This window comes from Hyalella azteca, unplaced genomic scaffold, assembly GCF_000764305.2.
Source record: "Hyalella azteca isolate HAZT.00-mixed unplaced genomic scaffold, Hazt_2.0.2 contig17967, whole genome shotgun sequence".
Lineage (NCBI taxonomy): Eukaryota > Metazoa > Arthropoda > Malacostraca > Amphipoda > Hyalellidae > Hyalella > Hyalella azteca.
The window spans coordinates 777,133-792,315 of NW_025947728.1; the positions used below are offsets into that span (position 1 = coordinate 777,133).

The 15,183-nt window shown below is 36.7% G+C and overlaps 1 protein-coding gene across 2 annotated transcripts; it reads left to right on the forward strand.

Annotated features, from left to right (window-relative positions):
* The first annotated feature begins 1,121 nt into the window (after positions 1-1,121).
* On the forward strand, positions 1,122-5,816 carry LOC108673432 (U8 snoRNA-decapping enzyme). Of its 2 annotated transcripts, none has more exons than XM_018161261.2 (6): positions 1,122-1,195; positions 1,738-1,846; positions 2,214-2,369; positions 3,230-3,388; positions 3,873-3,983; positions 5,216-5,816. In XM_018161261.2, the coding sequence occupies exons 2-6, from the start codon at positions 1,781-1,783 to the stop codon at positions 5,417-5,419; spliced, it is 696 nt and encodes a 231-aa protein (XP_018016750.1). In that variant the 5' UTR covers positions 1,122-1,195; positions 1,738-1,780; the 3' UTR covers positions 5,420-5,816. The 2 variants fall into 2 exon arrangements, with proteins under 2 accessions (XP_018016750.1, XP_018016749.1); XM_018161260.2 differs by lacking the exon at positions 1,122-1,195 and adding an exon at positions 1,203-1,286.
* The last annotated feature ends 9,367 nt before the right edge of the window (positions 5,817-15,183 follow it).

Here is a 15,183-nt window from a genome sequence, read left to right on the forward strand (position 1 = left end):
GCCCTAACGCTCACCAGCATCTTCTACCTCCACACTTACCCCATTCTCTCCACCTTTCCGCGATACCGCGAAGGGGTTAGGTTAGGTTAGGTTTGGTTAAATTTATTCCGCAAGCTGGTACCGAAAGGAGGGGGAGCAGGGGGTAAGCGTGGAGGTTTAGCCTCCAGAAGAACGGACAGGCTGGAGAGGTAGCAGTGTGGCGCAGGGCGTACCGAAAGGAGGGGGAGCAGGGGGTAAGCGTGGAGGTTTAGCCTCCAGAAGAACGGACAGGCTGGAGAGGTAGCAGTGTGGCGCAGGGCGTTCTTTATCGAAAGTGGGGAAGGGGCTAGGCTGCATGGAATAGAACTATTTTGGGGTTTAGCGTGTGGGTTACGACCATTGTTTTGGCGGCTTGCAGGTCATTGGCTCGCTGGTTTACATCCATGAAGGAATTTAGTCCCTATGGCTTTCAGCAAGTAATCATGTTGGCTAATTTGCTCTGCAGCATGCTTGCGCACGGGGTGAAGTATGAAAATTATGCTGGTATTGGGCAATGCTGAATTATTTCAGTCGTCCCGTGGTCTTCGGCAGGCGACCCAGGCCAGACTTTCGTGCCAGGGCTAATTCAAGAGTAAATTTGTGTTCCATGTCTGCGTCCCCAACTGACCCCTCCACAATGCTAACGACAGCAGCCCATCTCACTCGAACTGAAAGTCTATATTCTATTTACGTAGATAAGCTCACTTAGTATATATACTGTTACTACTGTATTATATATTAGTGTCGGCGCTGAAAAACAGACGCTTTGGCTTGTTGCCAATTCACTTTTATTCCATTATTGCACCTGATTCGTGTTAATTTACGTCACCTGAGATCGTTGATTACTTGTAAGTTATTAGGCGAACAGCTGTCAATAAAAGTATGAAACAAATACAGAAAGTTAACTCAAACAAATAACAGTCATTGCAGGGTCGTGGCAAGGTATTTCAACTTTTCAAGTGCTCTCATTCCGTGTCGACTTCACCTTCGTCTCGTCAACAACACTATTCAATATTATAGCATACAAATGACATTATATCAGTGCCTCATACATATGTATCACGACAACACAAACTCATTTTTCATGCTCATCTTCAACCAGTTGGAATCGAAACCTACTATGTTTACGTTGTGTGAGGTCACCTGACGTTGCGCCTGATAGTTGGATCAATGACTCGTGAGTACCCATTGACAAATTCCGGCTTAGGAAGGTCACCCGTTCCCGTTGCACTTGCAGACACAAACTCACCAAGAGGCTTCATACAATAGTATGTTACTGTTTTATTATCAATAACACTGCCACCAGTGCCTTGAAAATTAGTGCTGTTCTACCTTGAAATATAGGAAGTTAGTTGATAATACCTACCTAAATGGTGCTCAGAACGTTGTCTTTTTCCGAGATTTATGCTGAAGTTGAACTGTCAATGACATGAGTGAATGACGCATGACGGCATGAGTCACCAATACTCGCAAATCGCAATAGCAATCTGCAGGGGTTTATTACTGGCAATAGCAATCAATACCTAGTGACTTTTACTTTTAGTGAGTAGTGACTAAGCTGATTTTGCATTTAACTTATCATTCAACTGATTGAAGTTTCTGCAAATTCTGCTACACTGAATTTGCTGCTAATCAATGAAAATGCTGTAAAAATGAAAATGCCAATCAATAAAAATGCATCATTGTGAAAATTGTAGTATTGATTTTTCACTTTAACAGGATTTACCCCAACTGCCTAGAAAATACCTAGCCAAAACCCAAAATGACTGCCAATGGTAGAAGCGGTTACAGCTGCATGGATGATCTTAAATCACATCCACTACCTTCAGTGAGTTATTTTACAGAATAAGTTAGCTACTAAGTGGTGTAGCCTACAAAGAAAAGGTTAGAGCCTAGAGCCTAGAGGAAGAATAGTTGAACAGTCCCAATACTCATTTACATTATAATGTTGTCATTCAAATTTTCCTGTGTGTGTTTTGTATTGTTAAAGAATAATAAATGTTGTGTTTGATTTAGGCCTATATGATTAATTATTTGATTGATATGATTAATTATTTATCAAATAATTTATTTATATCATTAATTCTGTTCAGAAACTACTATAAAAGTGACAATTGTTTACTAAATTGGTTGTGAGATTTAATAATGTATCAGAAAAATTATATTTCCTGTTTATAATGCCAAGGCTTTTACAGATTCCTCGGAGTTTAAATGTTCGATCAGTCAAACGAGAAATGAAGACATTTGCAGAAGCTTCAGCATTGAGTTTCTATAAACCTGCTGCTCATGTTTGTTTCTGGGCTCCATGTTATAAAAATACAATGTTTGGAACTTACAATGCAGCTGTTATGGTAAGAAACTAATCATGGTAGCCATTCTGGCCACAGAGAGCATTTTTTTTGTTGCCCTTCCTTAAGCTCAAGTTCATTTTTGAGCCCTATAAGTAGACCAGTAAGTATCATGGATATTACCAGTCATATTATACTTGAGATATTGATTGAAATTTTAAGTAGAAATCTGGTTATAATGAATTATTGTTGTCATTATTACTGATCATGAAATAATTTTTTGAGATTTCAATATGTGTTGTGTTGTATGTGTTGAATATTTATATACCGTACATATAGAGGGAGAGCAGGTTGCTTCTACTTGAATTGTTCAATAAATTTGGAACAAGTGGGAAAAATTTTTTCATGTTATTAACAGCATAACCTAGCATTGATTGGGCTGAATAATGTGCAAGATTTGTGAATCTTGTTCAATGTTCATGTTTGCCTGAATAATTTTTTCCCCCTAATCCCATAAAATTTTTTTTTGCTTAGGTACTGGTTATTAATGAAAGACTAATTTGAACTTTTCAGCATAGAACTCTATGTTAATTCACATTCTAACATTTACAATAAATTTTATTACAATAAGAAACCTCCAATTGTGTAAATAAAATTTACAATTACCAAAGTAAATGTACCATTTCTCTTTTCAATCTGACTCCACCCTCCCTCCAATGATTTTAGCACAATTTCACTGCTGAAAAATTATATTCTTGGGTAATGCCCAATTGAGGACCACATCACTCCACATCAGTATTGCGGATCTATTTATTTCTGCAAATAAATGCACACAAACAAACTGTAGCAAGCATTAATATATTGTTGAAATATTCTGTAATATCAATATATTTGATTCTTGTTTATTCATAGTTTTTTTTCAGATGCATTTGAGATTTGATGGAACTTTTGGATTCCCTGGGGGGCTAATAAATCGTGGTGAGGACATTCTTGATGGCCTAACAAGAGAATTGAAGGAAGAGCTTGCTTATAATCCTGCAGTGCACAAGCCCATCACTTACGATGACTATCACAGCTCCAGGGTGAGAAGCAAACACCACTTTTGGCAATTGTTTAATTTATGGTTTACCCGAGATTTCTTAAGAATTCAATTTCAGACAGCTATGAAAAACAGGGCATCACATAGATTGGTTTCTTGGCAATTTCATCATATTTATGAGCCTCATGTTGCTAGCTTATGTATTTTACCTTGCATTAAACTTTCATTTCTTGGTGCAAAAACTCATTTTTTTAGCGCATTTTCCCATTTATGGAAAAAAATGCACTATTGTGTTTGCCATGTCCATCTGTCCGTCCATCTGTCTGTCTGTCCGTCTGTGACTTCATGTTTTTGTCGATGAGAAAATGCGCTCTCTGTCACTCACTGCAGTGAGTACTGAATTATATTTTTTTAAACATGATGAATAAATTCATGGCATACAATTTTGCTTCATTATCCCAGTTTAAGTTTTATTGTAATTTTATTTTTACTGTACATTGTTATTGATTCATACCATTTATTTACAGATCGTTGAGGATAAGTTGTTAGTATTGCATTTATTTGTTGTTGAACTGTCCATGGATCAGTTTGTGTCTCTTGAAAAGAACGCTACGTCTGCTGAAGAGTATGGCGTTGAGGTGAGTTGCATTACAAAGCATGCCATTCAGTGTTTGGTTTCTTAACACGTTGACTACGATTGCTTCATCTTGTGCTATTATTTCATTTTTAGTACCAGTTTAAAACATTTTTGCCAGACGGTCATTTTTTCCGGACAAATTTCGTGATTTAGTTTCCCTCAATTGTGTTGGCCGGCTAAAATTTATGATTGGGGGTACTTCCTAATTGAATTTTAAATACTGAAAAAAGAAAATAAATAGAATTCTTATAGCAAAAGCTAGAATTAAACTGGTATATATTGAGTTATCGGCCTTTTTTGGCCTTTTTTCTTCTCGGATTTGGCCAATTTTAGGCAACCTTAATTATGTATCACTACGTCCTGGAGAAATACATTTCGTGGTACGCATATGTACCACTTCGTAGTCGACGTCTTATAGGGTGCAGGAGATTTTAAACTTGTTATAATTAACTTGACCATGATTGAACTTTTCACTTGATTTGAATTAACTTGAAGTATTTGCTTGTGGATGGAATTTCACCTCAATTTATTAAAAATTCTCATTAATGTTGCTTTAATTGAAACCATACTTCTTCAACAAAAATTACATGTGCTCAATTTATTGCATAGGTAGGTATTTTCTAAGCATTAGAACAATGCTCCTGTTTCCTAATGGAAAGAATTAATATCATGTATTTTTTGTCCTTGCATGGATAGAAAATAAAATTTTAGGCTTCTTCAAAAAACGAATTTTTGCCATGGAAAAGCAATGAAAGTTAATATGAAAATAAACAAAAATATGAAATACCTGTATAAACATAAAATACAATATCAACAAAAATATTTGCTGTACTCTCTGTTAATGCACTTTTTCCGTGTATCATCTGGTATTGGGTTGCTATCAAAATGCTCTATATTATGAATCAGGTTTCTGTCGTCTTTTAATAATTTATCTATGGTTCATTCTGCATTATTAGTCCCTAATTCATGCCTGTATATATATATGTTACTTTTTGATCTCCCGACGCCAGCAAGAAATTTGGTTCGACTCATTGAAAAAACGAACAAGAAGATTGTTAATAAAAAGCATGCTCTGGTCTTCAATCAAACTTGCATATATGTTACTGTGCACAATTCAGAATAGGGCTGTAATAAGAATTTAATTGTATTTTATACATTTCTGTGGCTTACTCATGAATAAGAGCTGCATTACCTATCAGCTATAGTAGTCAAAAACCTGTACGTTTTCATCAGGTATTCGGGACAGTGCGCGTGCCGCTGTACACAATGAACAACAAGTATGGGGGACTGCCAGCGTTCCTGAACAACCGCTTCATTGGATGTGCTAAGCAGGAGCTCATCATGGCACTCTTCTCAATTGGAATCCTCACTGATGACCAAATTGATGAGCTCATTGACAACGCCAACAATATGAAGCTTGCGCCTAACAGAATGTAACCGTAAATGCTCGAACAAATACTGCATAACTGAAGCAGTCAGCATTAGTGCAAAACCAACCTTGCGCTCAACAGAATTTGAATTTTACACTTGAATAAATAATACATTACTTGAGTGAAAGCAGTGGTACAAAAAGACCTTGCATTCAAAAGAATGATACATACAGTTCATGCTCAGATATTCTGCTCAAACGAGATTTTCCTCCTACCAATGGTCTTTATTTAGGGTTTTATCTGGTGAAATTATCGGTGATGAGATATTGAAGTCAATGATTATTGTCTATAGTTTTATCTCTGACTAAGCAACAGTTTTTTACTTATGGGAAGCTAGGAGTTGCTTAATAAGGGCAAGGTGGCCCAGTTGTTACGGTTCAGAGTACCAGGATTGGAGCAGAGAAGCACGGGTTCGATCACAGCTCTGTGCGCCAGTTTCTGGTCAGAATCTGCAAGGAGGCCGGGCGGTTAAGCACAGCAGAATTGTAGCAGTGAGTTGCAAGCTCGAGACCGCAAAATGCTGTGAACGTTCTGCGATGTTAAGAATTGGCGACAGGCCTACGTCCTACTAAACGCTGAAACCGCTATTATTATATATTATTATTATAAGCGTAATGATAACACGTGTGCTGCATCATGCAACGTGGCACTTTTTAACGCAAGAGCCGTCAGAGGCTTCGTCTTAAATATTCAACAGCTGGTTGTGTCTCTGTGATATTGATTCCATTGTAATAAAGGTAATAATTTCAAAGTTTCTAGTCAGCAGTTTTTGGTTGCTCGACTTGAGCATGTCGCAAATTTCATGAAGTTTGATGCTGTTGATTTGAAGAATTTATTTATAACGTAATGATTTTTAACATTATATCTTACGTTGATCTCAATTTTATATCAAAATGAGGATTCTCATCAAGATTTTTTTCGAGGAGCTCTATGTTTTCCAAAGAATTTCTATTAAAAATACTCGATTATCACGACAAGTATGCACCGCACTGATTGATCATTAGCTTATGAATTTTACGAATTTAGCGAAAAATTTATTAATACCGCACAGTGCATCCATTGACTTGGTGGGCTTGCGAGATATACCTACCACAACCTATCCTTCTTTATCAGCATTTCTCTCCTTGTTCAATTTGGATCTCATCTGCAAGTTTCATGTTATCAATGTAGGTATGTATTATTTGGCGATTAATCAGCATATTTATTATTCTTTTCCATTATGAGTTCCATTCTCATTCATTTTTAAAGTGATATGCTGACTGCACGAATCAGGTCACTTAAATTGTATACAAGAGGAATAGTTTTATAATGAAATTGTGTATATAGTTCATACACTGTCTCGATGAACGACGAAGTTAGGACGTTAATTGCTTGTCAAATAGAAAACGATGTAGCGCTGCTTATTGTGCCTCATACTTTAGATAAGGCAGGAAAACAAACGCAGGGATTATATATAGGTAATAGTTTCGTGTGCAGCTGGAGACAGCATCTCGCTCTATTGTGCTGAGTTGATGCGATATATAATGACCTTTGTCGGAGGCGTGTATAAACAACACAAGAAAAGACGTCATTAGTCCTTTACAAGTCTTAAAGGACTAGTATTAGTCCTTTAGTCCTTTTTACGAGCTGAGGTGGATAATTTTTCTTTAGTGACAGGTTTATTTATTTGTCCTCAACGAATTATCTATTTGATATTTGGGGTTCCCCTCTTCAGTGTTCTCGTTCACTTATTTCCTCCCTTTTACTATTGGATATTTTGTTCCTCTAATAATTCATCTGTACAATTTATCAGCTCCAAAAACAACTACCTAGTCCTTTTCGTTGTTTCAGAAAATTCTCAATTATTTTCCGGTAATACATTTAATATTTAGCCACCTAATTCATTCAGCGGAACTTTTAATTAGTGTTTTCAGGTATCCATTATTTGTAAGTGCGGCGTATTACCAGATTTTATTGTGTGTCGGAGATACAACGAGGATTGAATTACTAATTTTTGTTCCGTATAACTTGCTATTCATCTTGCACTACGACACGTTCTGAATTTTTCTCAAAAGATTTTTTTCTAAAGCACGTTGCAGCTCACGTAGATTATAATCGACTACTTCATCTATTCACATCCCAAAAATAATACATTTGGCTCAATATGTCCAGATGTTAAAGTATTATTAGTTTATTTCTAGAAAATGTCACAAAGTTTATGTGCACTTGCGTCCAAATACATTCAGCCTAATTGCTCATATTATATTCCGTGTTTTTAAAGCTAAAACTGTGATCAGAAAGTTGATGTGTTGTAATCCTTACTGTAGTTCCTGTTTGAAAAAAAAAAACAACGAATTCTGATGATTCCGTAGCATTTAATTTTGTGTTTATAGCTGATGTTTGTTAATGCCGGGTTTGAGAAAGTTACTCTGATGTTTTTGTAAACAATGTTGCTGTTTATTGTTTTTATGCCAATAATTTATTTAAGAGCATTCTGGTACTCTGCGGCTGTTCATGATTACTTGGCTTGATAGTTAAATGTCAATTATAACATCAGTGTTTTTTTGTGACGTATTCGTTAAAAAAATGTGATTGTAGATGAAGATCAAGTCGGATCCCAGTCATGCTCTTGAATTTATGGCATTCAGTCATCTCTCAAATCTATGGTATCCAGTCATGCTCTTGAATTTATGGTATCCCGCCATGCTCTTAAATTTATGGTATTCAGCCATGCTCTTAAATTTATGGTATACAAATATCCTTATCCATATCCAAACCTCTATCCAAATATTCGTAAATAAATAATCTAATTACACAAGTCTCAAATGCAAAATTGAATAACGAGCGAATTTTTTGGGGTTTTTAAATTGTAGTTTATGCGTTTGAGACTCGGACGCAATGAAAATCGGCTCTTGTTCAACGTTCTGTAAAGTTTATAATTGTGTTTGCACTTCTGTTACTTGATTTTTTAACCTATAATTGATAGTGAAATGATGATTAATTAATAATATATCATTGTGATTCTTTATTTGATTTTGCTCACAGCGTGGCTTCTTGGCTCACGATCGTAAGTGCTGGGCGCCTGGGGCCGTATTATCAAAACTTCGTAAGTACTCAAAATCGACCTACGAGTGGCGTAAGTGCTGACTTTATGACGTAACTCTAGAGGTGGTATTATCAAAACATTTGCGCGGGAAGATACGTAACGTAACTGTACGCCTGCTCGGAGATGTCGTAAGTGAAGTTCCCCACAAGTTTAGAGTGTCTGCGGAAGCGATAGGAAACTATTGATTTACTAGCAAGTAGCAACACCTTGACTTGTGATAGAATTTTGTCAATAATCCGACAGCGCGGATTATAAACGCATAGAATGATGGCTCTACTTGTGATATCTCCACTACTTTATCGTGCAACATTTGCACGATCAAAATATGTGATCGTGCTAAACAGTGCTATTGAAAAAAAAATTCAATTGAGTTAATGCCAGAAACTGATTTTTGTTTACCTTTTACGTTATATTTTACAAGCAAATGCATATTACGTTATATTTTACAAGCGCAAAAGCAACTCTCAAGCTTTCGCGCCCAACTCTCATCATTCATTCCTTCTAGTCGGTACTTTATATCTCTGCCAACCATAATTTTTAGCTCCGGACACAGATTTCTTCTTCAACTCACGCTGTTTATTAAAAAGTGTTAACAACTATTTTAGAACGGCTTTATCTGAGCCAACAAGGAGTAATACCGACAGACAGCATTCGATAGTCGATAGCATTAGCATCGAAGGCATCGATTCCCGCCATCGAAGTTCACAGAATGTAAACAAATCCCAAGCCTCTGATTGGTCAGTTGGCCAGATGGTTTTGATAGTACGCTTTTAGCTAAGCCTTACGTACGAATGTTTTGATAATGCCAAAATTAGGGTTTACTTACGTAACACGTAACTTTTTTGTCGGAAGTACAAAAAGTAACGAAGTTTTGATAATGCGGCCCCTGGCTTCCAACAACGCCGGTTCTTAGGCCAAGTTCTGCTGACCTAATTATATGTCGAATGATTTACGGTCTTGGCACGCATCACCCGTTTCTTATCCTCTAAATGAAATTCGGAAGCTTGCAGGAACAAAAAAAAAAGTTGCGGTATTTATTTTTCCAATAATAGACCACTCGGGTTTTTTTCCCACGGAGCGGGTGGAGTGGAATGCTCTTCTAAACAATGGAAGCAGAGTTGCACAAAATTTTGTGTTTTGGTGTTATGATTTTGTGATTTTACACCTTGCTCTATGTTGCACTGCTGCGAGCTAAGTACAAAACGAAAATCGAATTGAAATGATTAATGTTGAATTTCATCTGATTATTTAGTGTGGTTGTGTATTAAAGATTAAACACTCGCCTAATGTGTCTTTGTTCCTCTGAATAACGCCAGCCACTGTTACGAAATATATTCGTAGCTGAACGTTGAGCAAATGTATGAAGATCAACAATCTGGTGTAATTTTTATATCTTTATGCATCGGCCGAACTTCGCGTCCATGTAGGGAATATGTCTTGCTCGACATTGTTTTTCGTTCAACCTTGCGATGCCTGCAATTTGAAACTATTTTACATTCAATTATCATATTTAAAGTCAATTTTATTTAAATCGAAACAAAGACTAGTTTCAGAATTTTTCAACTTAGCGATTTCATACAGTACGTTATATTTTGATACGTTTTACGCATCATATCTAGGTTAGAGCTTTGACAAATCTGCCGCAGCATTTTGCGAATTCAGAATAAGTTGCATAGACAAAACACATTTTCTTTTGTTCTTGCTCCTTTTTCAGGGGGTTTCCTATGTGAAGTTCCCGCCCGTAAATGTTCTTCAGCAGAACTGAGAACGGGTCTTATTTTCAGACAATCATTTATCGCGATGATTGCATGGCTACGCGAGACAACCAAGGCCTTCAGAATGAATAAGCTTCTCTTTCGAATTGATGTCCTTGTAATTTAGGAAGGCTTAACTTATAAACAGCAAGCATCATATAGTATTGCAAATAATACAACTTTATTATAAACTATACTTGTTATCGTGATGAGTGCGATGCGATGTTTGTAGAAAGAGTGTGCCCTCCGCCGCAAGACTTTATTTATTGCTTCTAATCTGTTACGCAAGAATGATGCCTAACTAACCAACTTTTCTTGCTATTGCGGGAGGTCAAAACAAGATAACAACCGAAAAACAATCTTAATTGGCCGGCGTAAGACTCAAGTTCGACGTTAAACTTACAAGACTGGCTAAAACGTCGCTACAGTTTTGAATACTTGAAACGGTTTAGATGCCGTTTTGACTGAGGCAATTTCTCGGGAAAAATTAATGAAAAAAATTCATGTTCAACATACATTGAATCTGATGTGGTGTATCGGGATTTTTTTTGACAAATATTGTTTTTTTTTTTCAGTGTGCACTAAAAATTGTACTAAACACTCAATAACAGCACGGAAAGAAAGATTATCGACATCACGTGTTTCATCTCCTCAATGACACGCCTAGGTAGCACGCAGTTTCACAATCGTGAAATTGAGTTGGTGGAGGAGGCCTCGAAACTCCTATAAATGTGGTAACAGGGGGAAAATTTCTCTCATTGAACGATATGAATTAATAAACAGCTGGTCTCGGACAGAAAAAAACAATCTGATTAACTGAAATTTCTAACAAACTTCTTACATCCGACGTTCAATGAACGGATCTAACGTATTCATGATTGTTTTGACACCCAAGCGCCTCTGAGGCGGAACGCTTGTTTTAAACAATGAATGTGAGTGCTGTCTCATAAAACAAAGGTGGGCAGTAGCGCGCTACATGTAGCGGCCGCTACATTTTCTGTAGCGGTAGCGGTAGCGGCGCTACATTTAAGGCAATATAGCGGTAGCGCCCGCTACATATTCAAGTAGCGATACGAGGTTTTGCCGCTACAGCGCTACCGCTACATTTGTAGATAAAGCCTTTAGATTTTACTTGATAGTATTAAATATTATTTAAAAACCAGCATGATACATACATAATATAAATTACAGAATAAAACTGTACGAAAGATTTCGGTGTAATGTTGTCAACCTCAGCCTGTTACTAGAGTCAACATGTTAGTTGTTACTTGTTAAGTTGTTACCAGTTACCACTTACAGTTATTTTTACAGTTATTTTTATGTTTCACCTTCCCTACATGGATGTCTACTTTAATCTACCAATCTCAAATGTAATCCACATATATATACAAATAAAAGACTGATTTTTTATATGTATGTGTGGATAATTTTTTAGATTGGTAGATTAAAGTACACATCCATGTAGGGAAGGTAAAACATAAAAATAACTGTAACTTTTATTTACTGTATCTAACTCTTACTTGTTCGGTTAGGTAAAATGAAAATGTTTTATTATCATTAAATGTTTATGAGTAAATCCCAATATCAGAATAATAAATATTTAGAGACTTCCAGTAAGTTAGGCCATTGTAGCGGCTAATGTAGCGGCGCTACATTCTACTGTAGCGGTAGCGATATTGCTCGCTACAATCTAGTGGGTGTAGCGGTAGCACCCGCTTCATTTAGAGCATGTAGCGGTAGCGGTAGCGCCGCTACATTTCAAAGTAGCGCTGCCCAGCTCTGCTCATAAATAAGAAAAGTTAAAAATAAGTTAAATTTTCATTTCTAAGTTTAATTGTGAGATGAATGAATTTTTACTCACGAAATTTAAAGTCAATCGTTATTGGCGAGATTTCTCTGCTCATTTCGTTTTTAAAATTACGGAGAAAATTCATTGAACTGATTTCAATTTATTCAAATATGTTGTTGAAAGCTGACAGCTCGGAGAAGTTTAATTGTTCGTTTGCTTTTAAAAATGAATACGATAGCCATTCCCAAATACTTATTATTCTAAATCTATACTCGGAAGAACCCGTTGAATTAATTATTCGCCATTAGCTTACAATACATTCCCGTTCCATTTTGCAAAGTACGTCTGGTTTAATTTTTATTTGCTATCTTATACGAGTCGTACAGAACCGATAAATACCAACCATGATTATCTTACAAGCGGAATTGTGCAAATGCTCCTATAAACCATAATTACCTTGCTTATGGAGCTAATTTGCGCGCCGGAACAGCTGAGCCTTCAATACACGAAAAGTCCATTTTTTGGGTAAAGCTTTTGGCTTTGGTTTGAAAGAACACATCCGACTTTCAAGGGAGAAAAATGTCACGGGTGATAGAGGATAACAGAAATTTACTGCTTCTGATTTTGTAGTATATTCCCTAATTTCTCTTCCCTGATTATACATTTTTTATATTAGATGATATTTCATAAATAGAAATAATCTTTAGCGCTTCAGTACTAAGGCTCGCAACGAATGAAGTAATTGAGAATCAAGGAATGTATGACGTATGAATCTTGGTAGCACGCTATCGTATACGCAATATTCTCCAGAACTCTGTGTAAATTTCAGTCGCTGCCAAGCAAAAAGTCTTATTTTTGCAGCAAATTTTTCGCAGAATGTGAATTCAAAAAGGCTTTCAGACGAGAACACGCATCAGAATTTTTATTCCGGGTGATGCGTCGTTGAATACATTGAACTGTAGTTTCTGGTCTGCATTCTTGAGCTCTGGAGTTAGCGTGACGATTGTACGTTGAATAATATATTAACATGCTTTTCCTAAGTCGGGGATTTGAGCGTGAACATTTAAAATTATGTCTTACTTAATGTTCCTTGAAAGTATTGAACTTAAAGCTGCCATGCGCATCGTGGCCTCGCCACTCGGGTTCTGAGGGTGGCAAACACGCTGGCTGTAAGGGGATCACAATGTAGTTATTCCTTGCGATTTCATTACGTTGGCCAGGTTTTATTACGTTGATCAGTCAGAACGCTGAGCTTCATAATAATAATATCAATGAAAGAGACCCGTGCTCATATTAATCCTCTGCATGTGGAATCAACTTAGAATTGAAGTTATTCTGTAATAATTTAATCACTCTTCCAACTGGATTGGAACTGAAAGAGTCAATGAACATTTCTTGTTCTGATTTCGGATGCTGCAGAATAAGAAAATAAAGATCCGTGAACTTGGTGCTCACTAAAATGATAAGTTACGATTTACGTAGATGTCAATAGGCATGGATTTATATTCGGTGAATAAAGGTGGTCAATTTTATCGCTCAAAATAGTAGTATTGAGTAGGTAGTATCTTATGGTAGTTTAGCGTAATAGTATCTTATGGTAGTATAGCGTAATAGCATCTTAATAGTAGTGTCTTAAGATCGCTGTAAATGTTCCAGCAGTCGGAAAGGTTCAAGTCGAATTTGTTTCACTCTGCAGTTCAAATCGAACATAAATAGATCTAGTGTAAATACCATGATCAGTGTCAGTCAATCGACTTTCTCTATAATAGGAAAAAATGCTTCATTTCGTACGATTTCGAGACTGCAGTAAGAGAAGTGAGACACAGAGACCTCTCGAATGCACGACTTATACTGATGCTGTGGGGCCATGGCTCCTAGTGCATGCGCTGCATATTTTATTCTGCGGTTGCGCACTGCATTCAGAAAGGCTGCCCGCGGTAACAGTTCACTCGGTCGGGTCAATGTTCTCTCAATTTTGGTCGGCTTCTCATGAATAAGCTATTTCATGCATGACAATAGTAGAGCACTTATTGCTTTTACTCGAGAATTTTCCGATATATTTTTAACGGGATTTTTAAGTCATCGCCTTCGATAATTTGTTTATCACCCAAATAGATAAATACTATACAATAGATCAATTTTCCAAATTCACATCGAATACTCATCAAAAACTACAGATGCAATTTATATCAGCGTGAAAATATATTCGGGACGCTCAAATTCGGTTACTTCACGACGCAGACTCTCCTTTGAGTCGTACTTTGATCCTTTCTTCGAAAAATTTTGCGTCACTTGCAGGTTATTCTCCAGCTAAGCGGAGTGAGCTGACTGCTCAACACTTTACGTGGAGCAAATGAGGTCTCGTCTTTAAAGTTGAGTGGCAGCGCCTTGTGACGGTTCATTCGACGGTGTGGAGGTGACGGCCAAATGAAGAAGCCTTGGAAAACTGGGGACATTTTTTCCTGAGGCCCTCATCGTCTTGACGGGCCGCGCAAACACGAAGAATGTGTCGCTATCTGCATGTGCCAGATTGCGGCTTTACTGAAGGAAGGAGCATATAAAACATAACGCGAGGTCCGCTGTTTTCGCTTCAATATGGACGTGGAATAATCCACTAAAATGTTTCGCAGCGACATTGTTCTTGTAGTCGGGAAAATCTAATGGATCATGGAAGGTTTCGGGACAAAGCTTCTTTGTTTGAAGAAGGCGAACTTTCCCACAGCTGAGTTTTCTAGAATATTAGAACAAGTATTCAAACTATACCAGGAGTTATGGTTTATGATAGTAAACCTTGAAGAATCCTTAAAATCCATAAACTTTAGAATCCTTTCAAAAAATCAAGATAATAAGCGCAGTGATAACATGTAAGGATACATTTGCAGGGATTTAACTTATTTAAAATTACTAATCGGTTTAAATTTTCAGTTCATCACTACACAGTCCACAAAAACGTTACAAAACTGAGAACATAACTAAAAATTCGCTTTCCAGAGAGTTCAATGGAGAAAATCCTAATAAGGCACACGATAAAACAATTATTGACTTTTTCTTCCAGATAACCAATATTAATTCCTAATAAAAGATGTCATGCATGAAGGAAAGAGAATAGTTTTTTTTTCGATAATGCTTTTAATTCATATCAA

Excerpts from the sequence above, each read along its gene's own strand:
- LOC108673432 (XM_018161261.2), top strand. The coding sequence starts at position 1,781 with ATGACTGCCAATGGTAGAAGCGGTTACAGCTGCATGGATGATCTTAAA. Across the intron at positions 1,847-2,213 it reads AATCACATCCACTACCTTCA|ATTCCTCGGAGTTTAAATGT; the intron begins GTGAGTTATTTT and ends AGGCTTTTACAG. Across the intron at positions 3,389-3,872 it reads ATGACTATCACAGCTCCAGG|ATCGTTGAGGATAAGTTGTT; the intron begins GTGAGAAGCAAA and ends ATTTATTTACAG.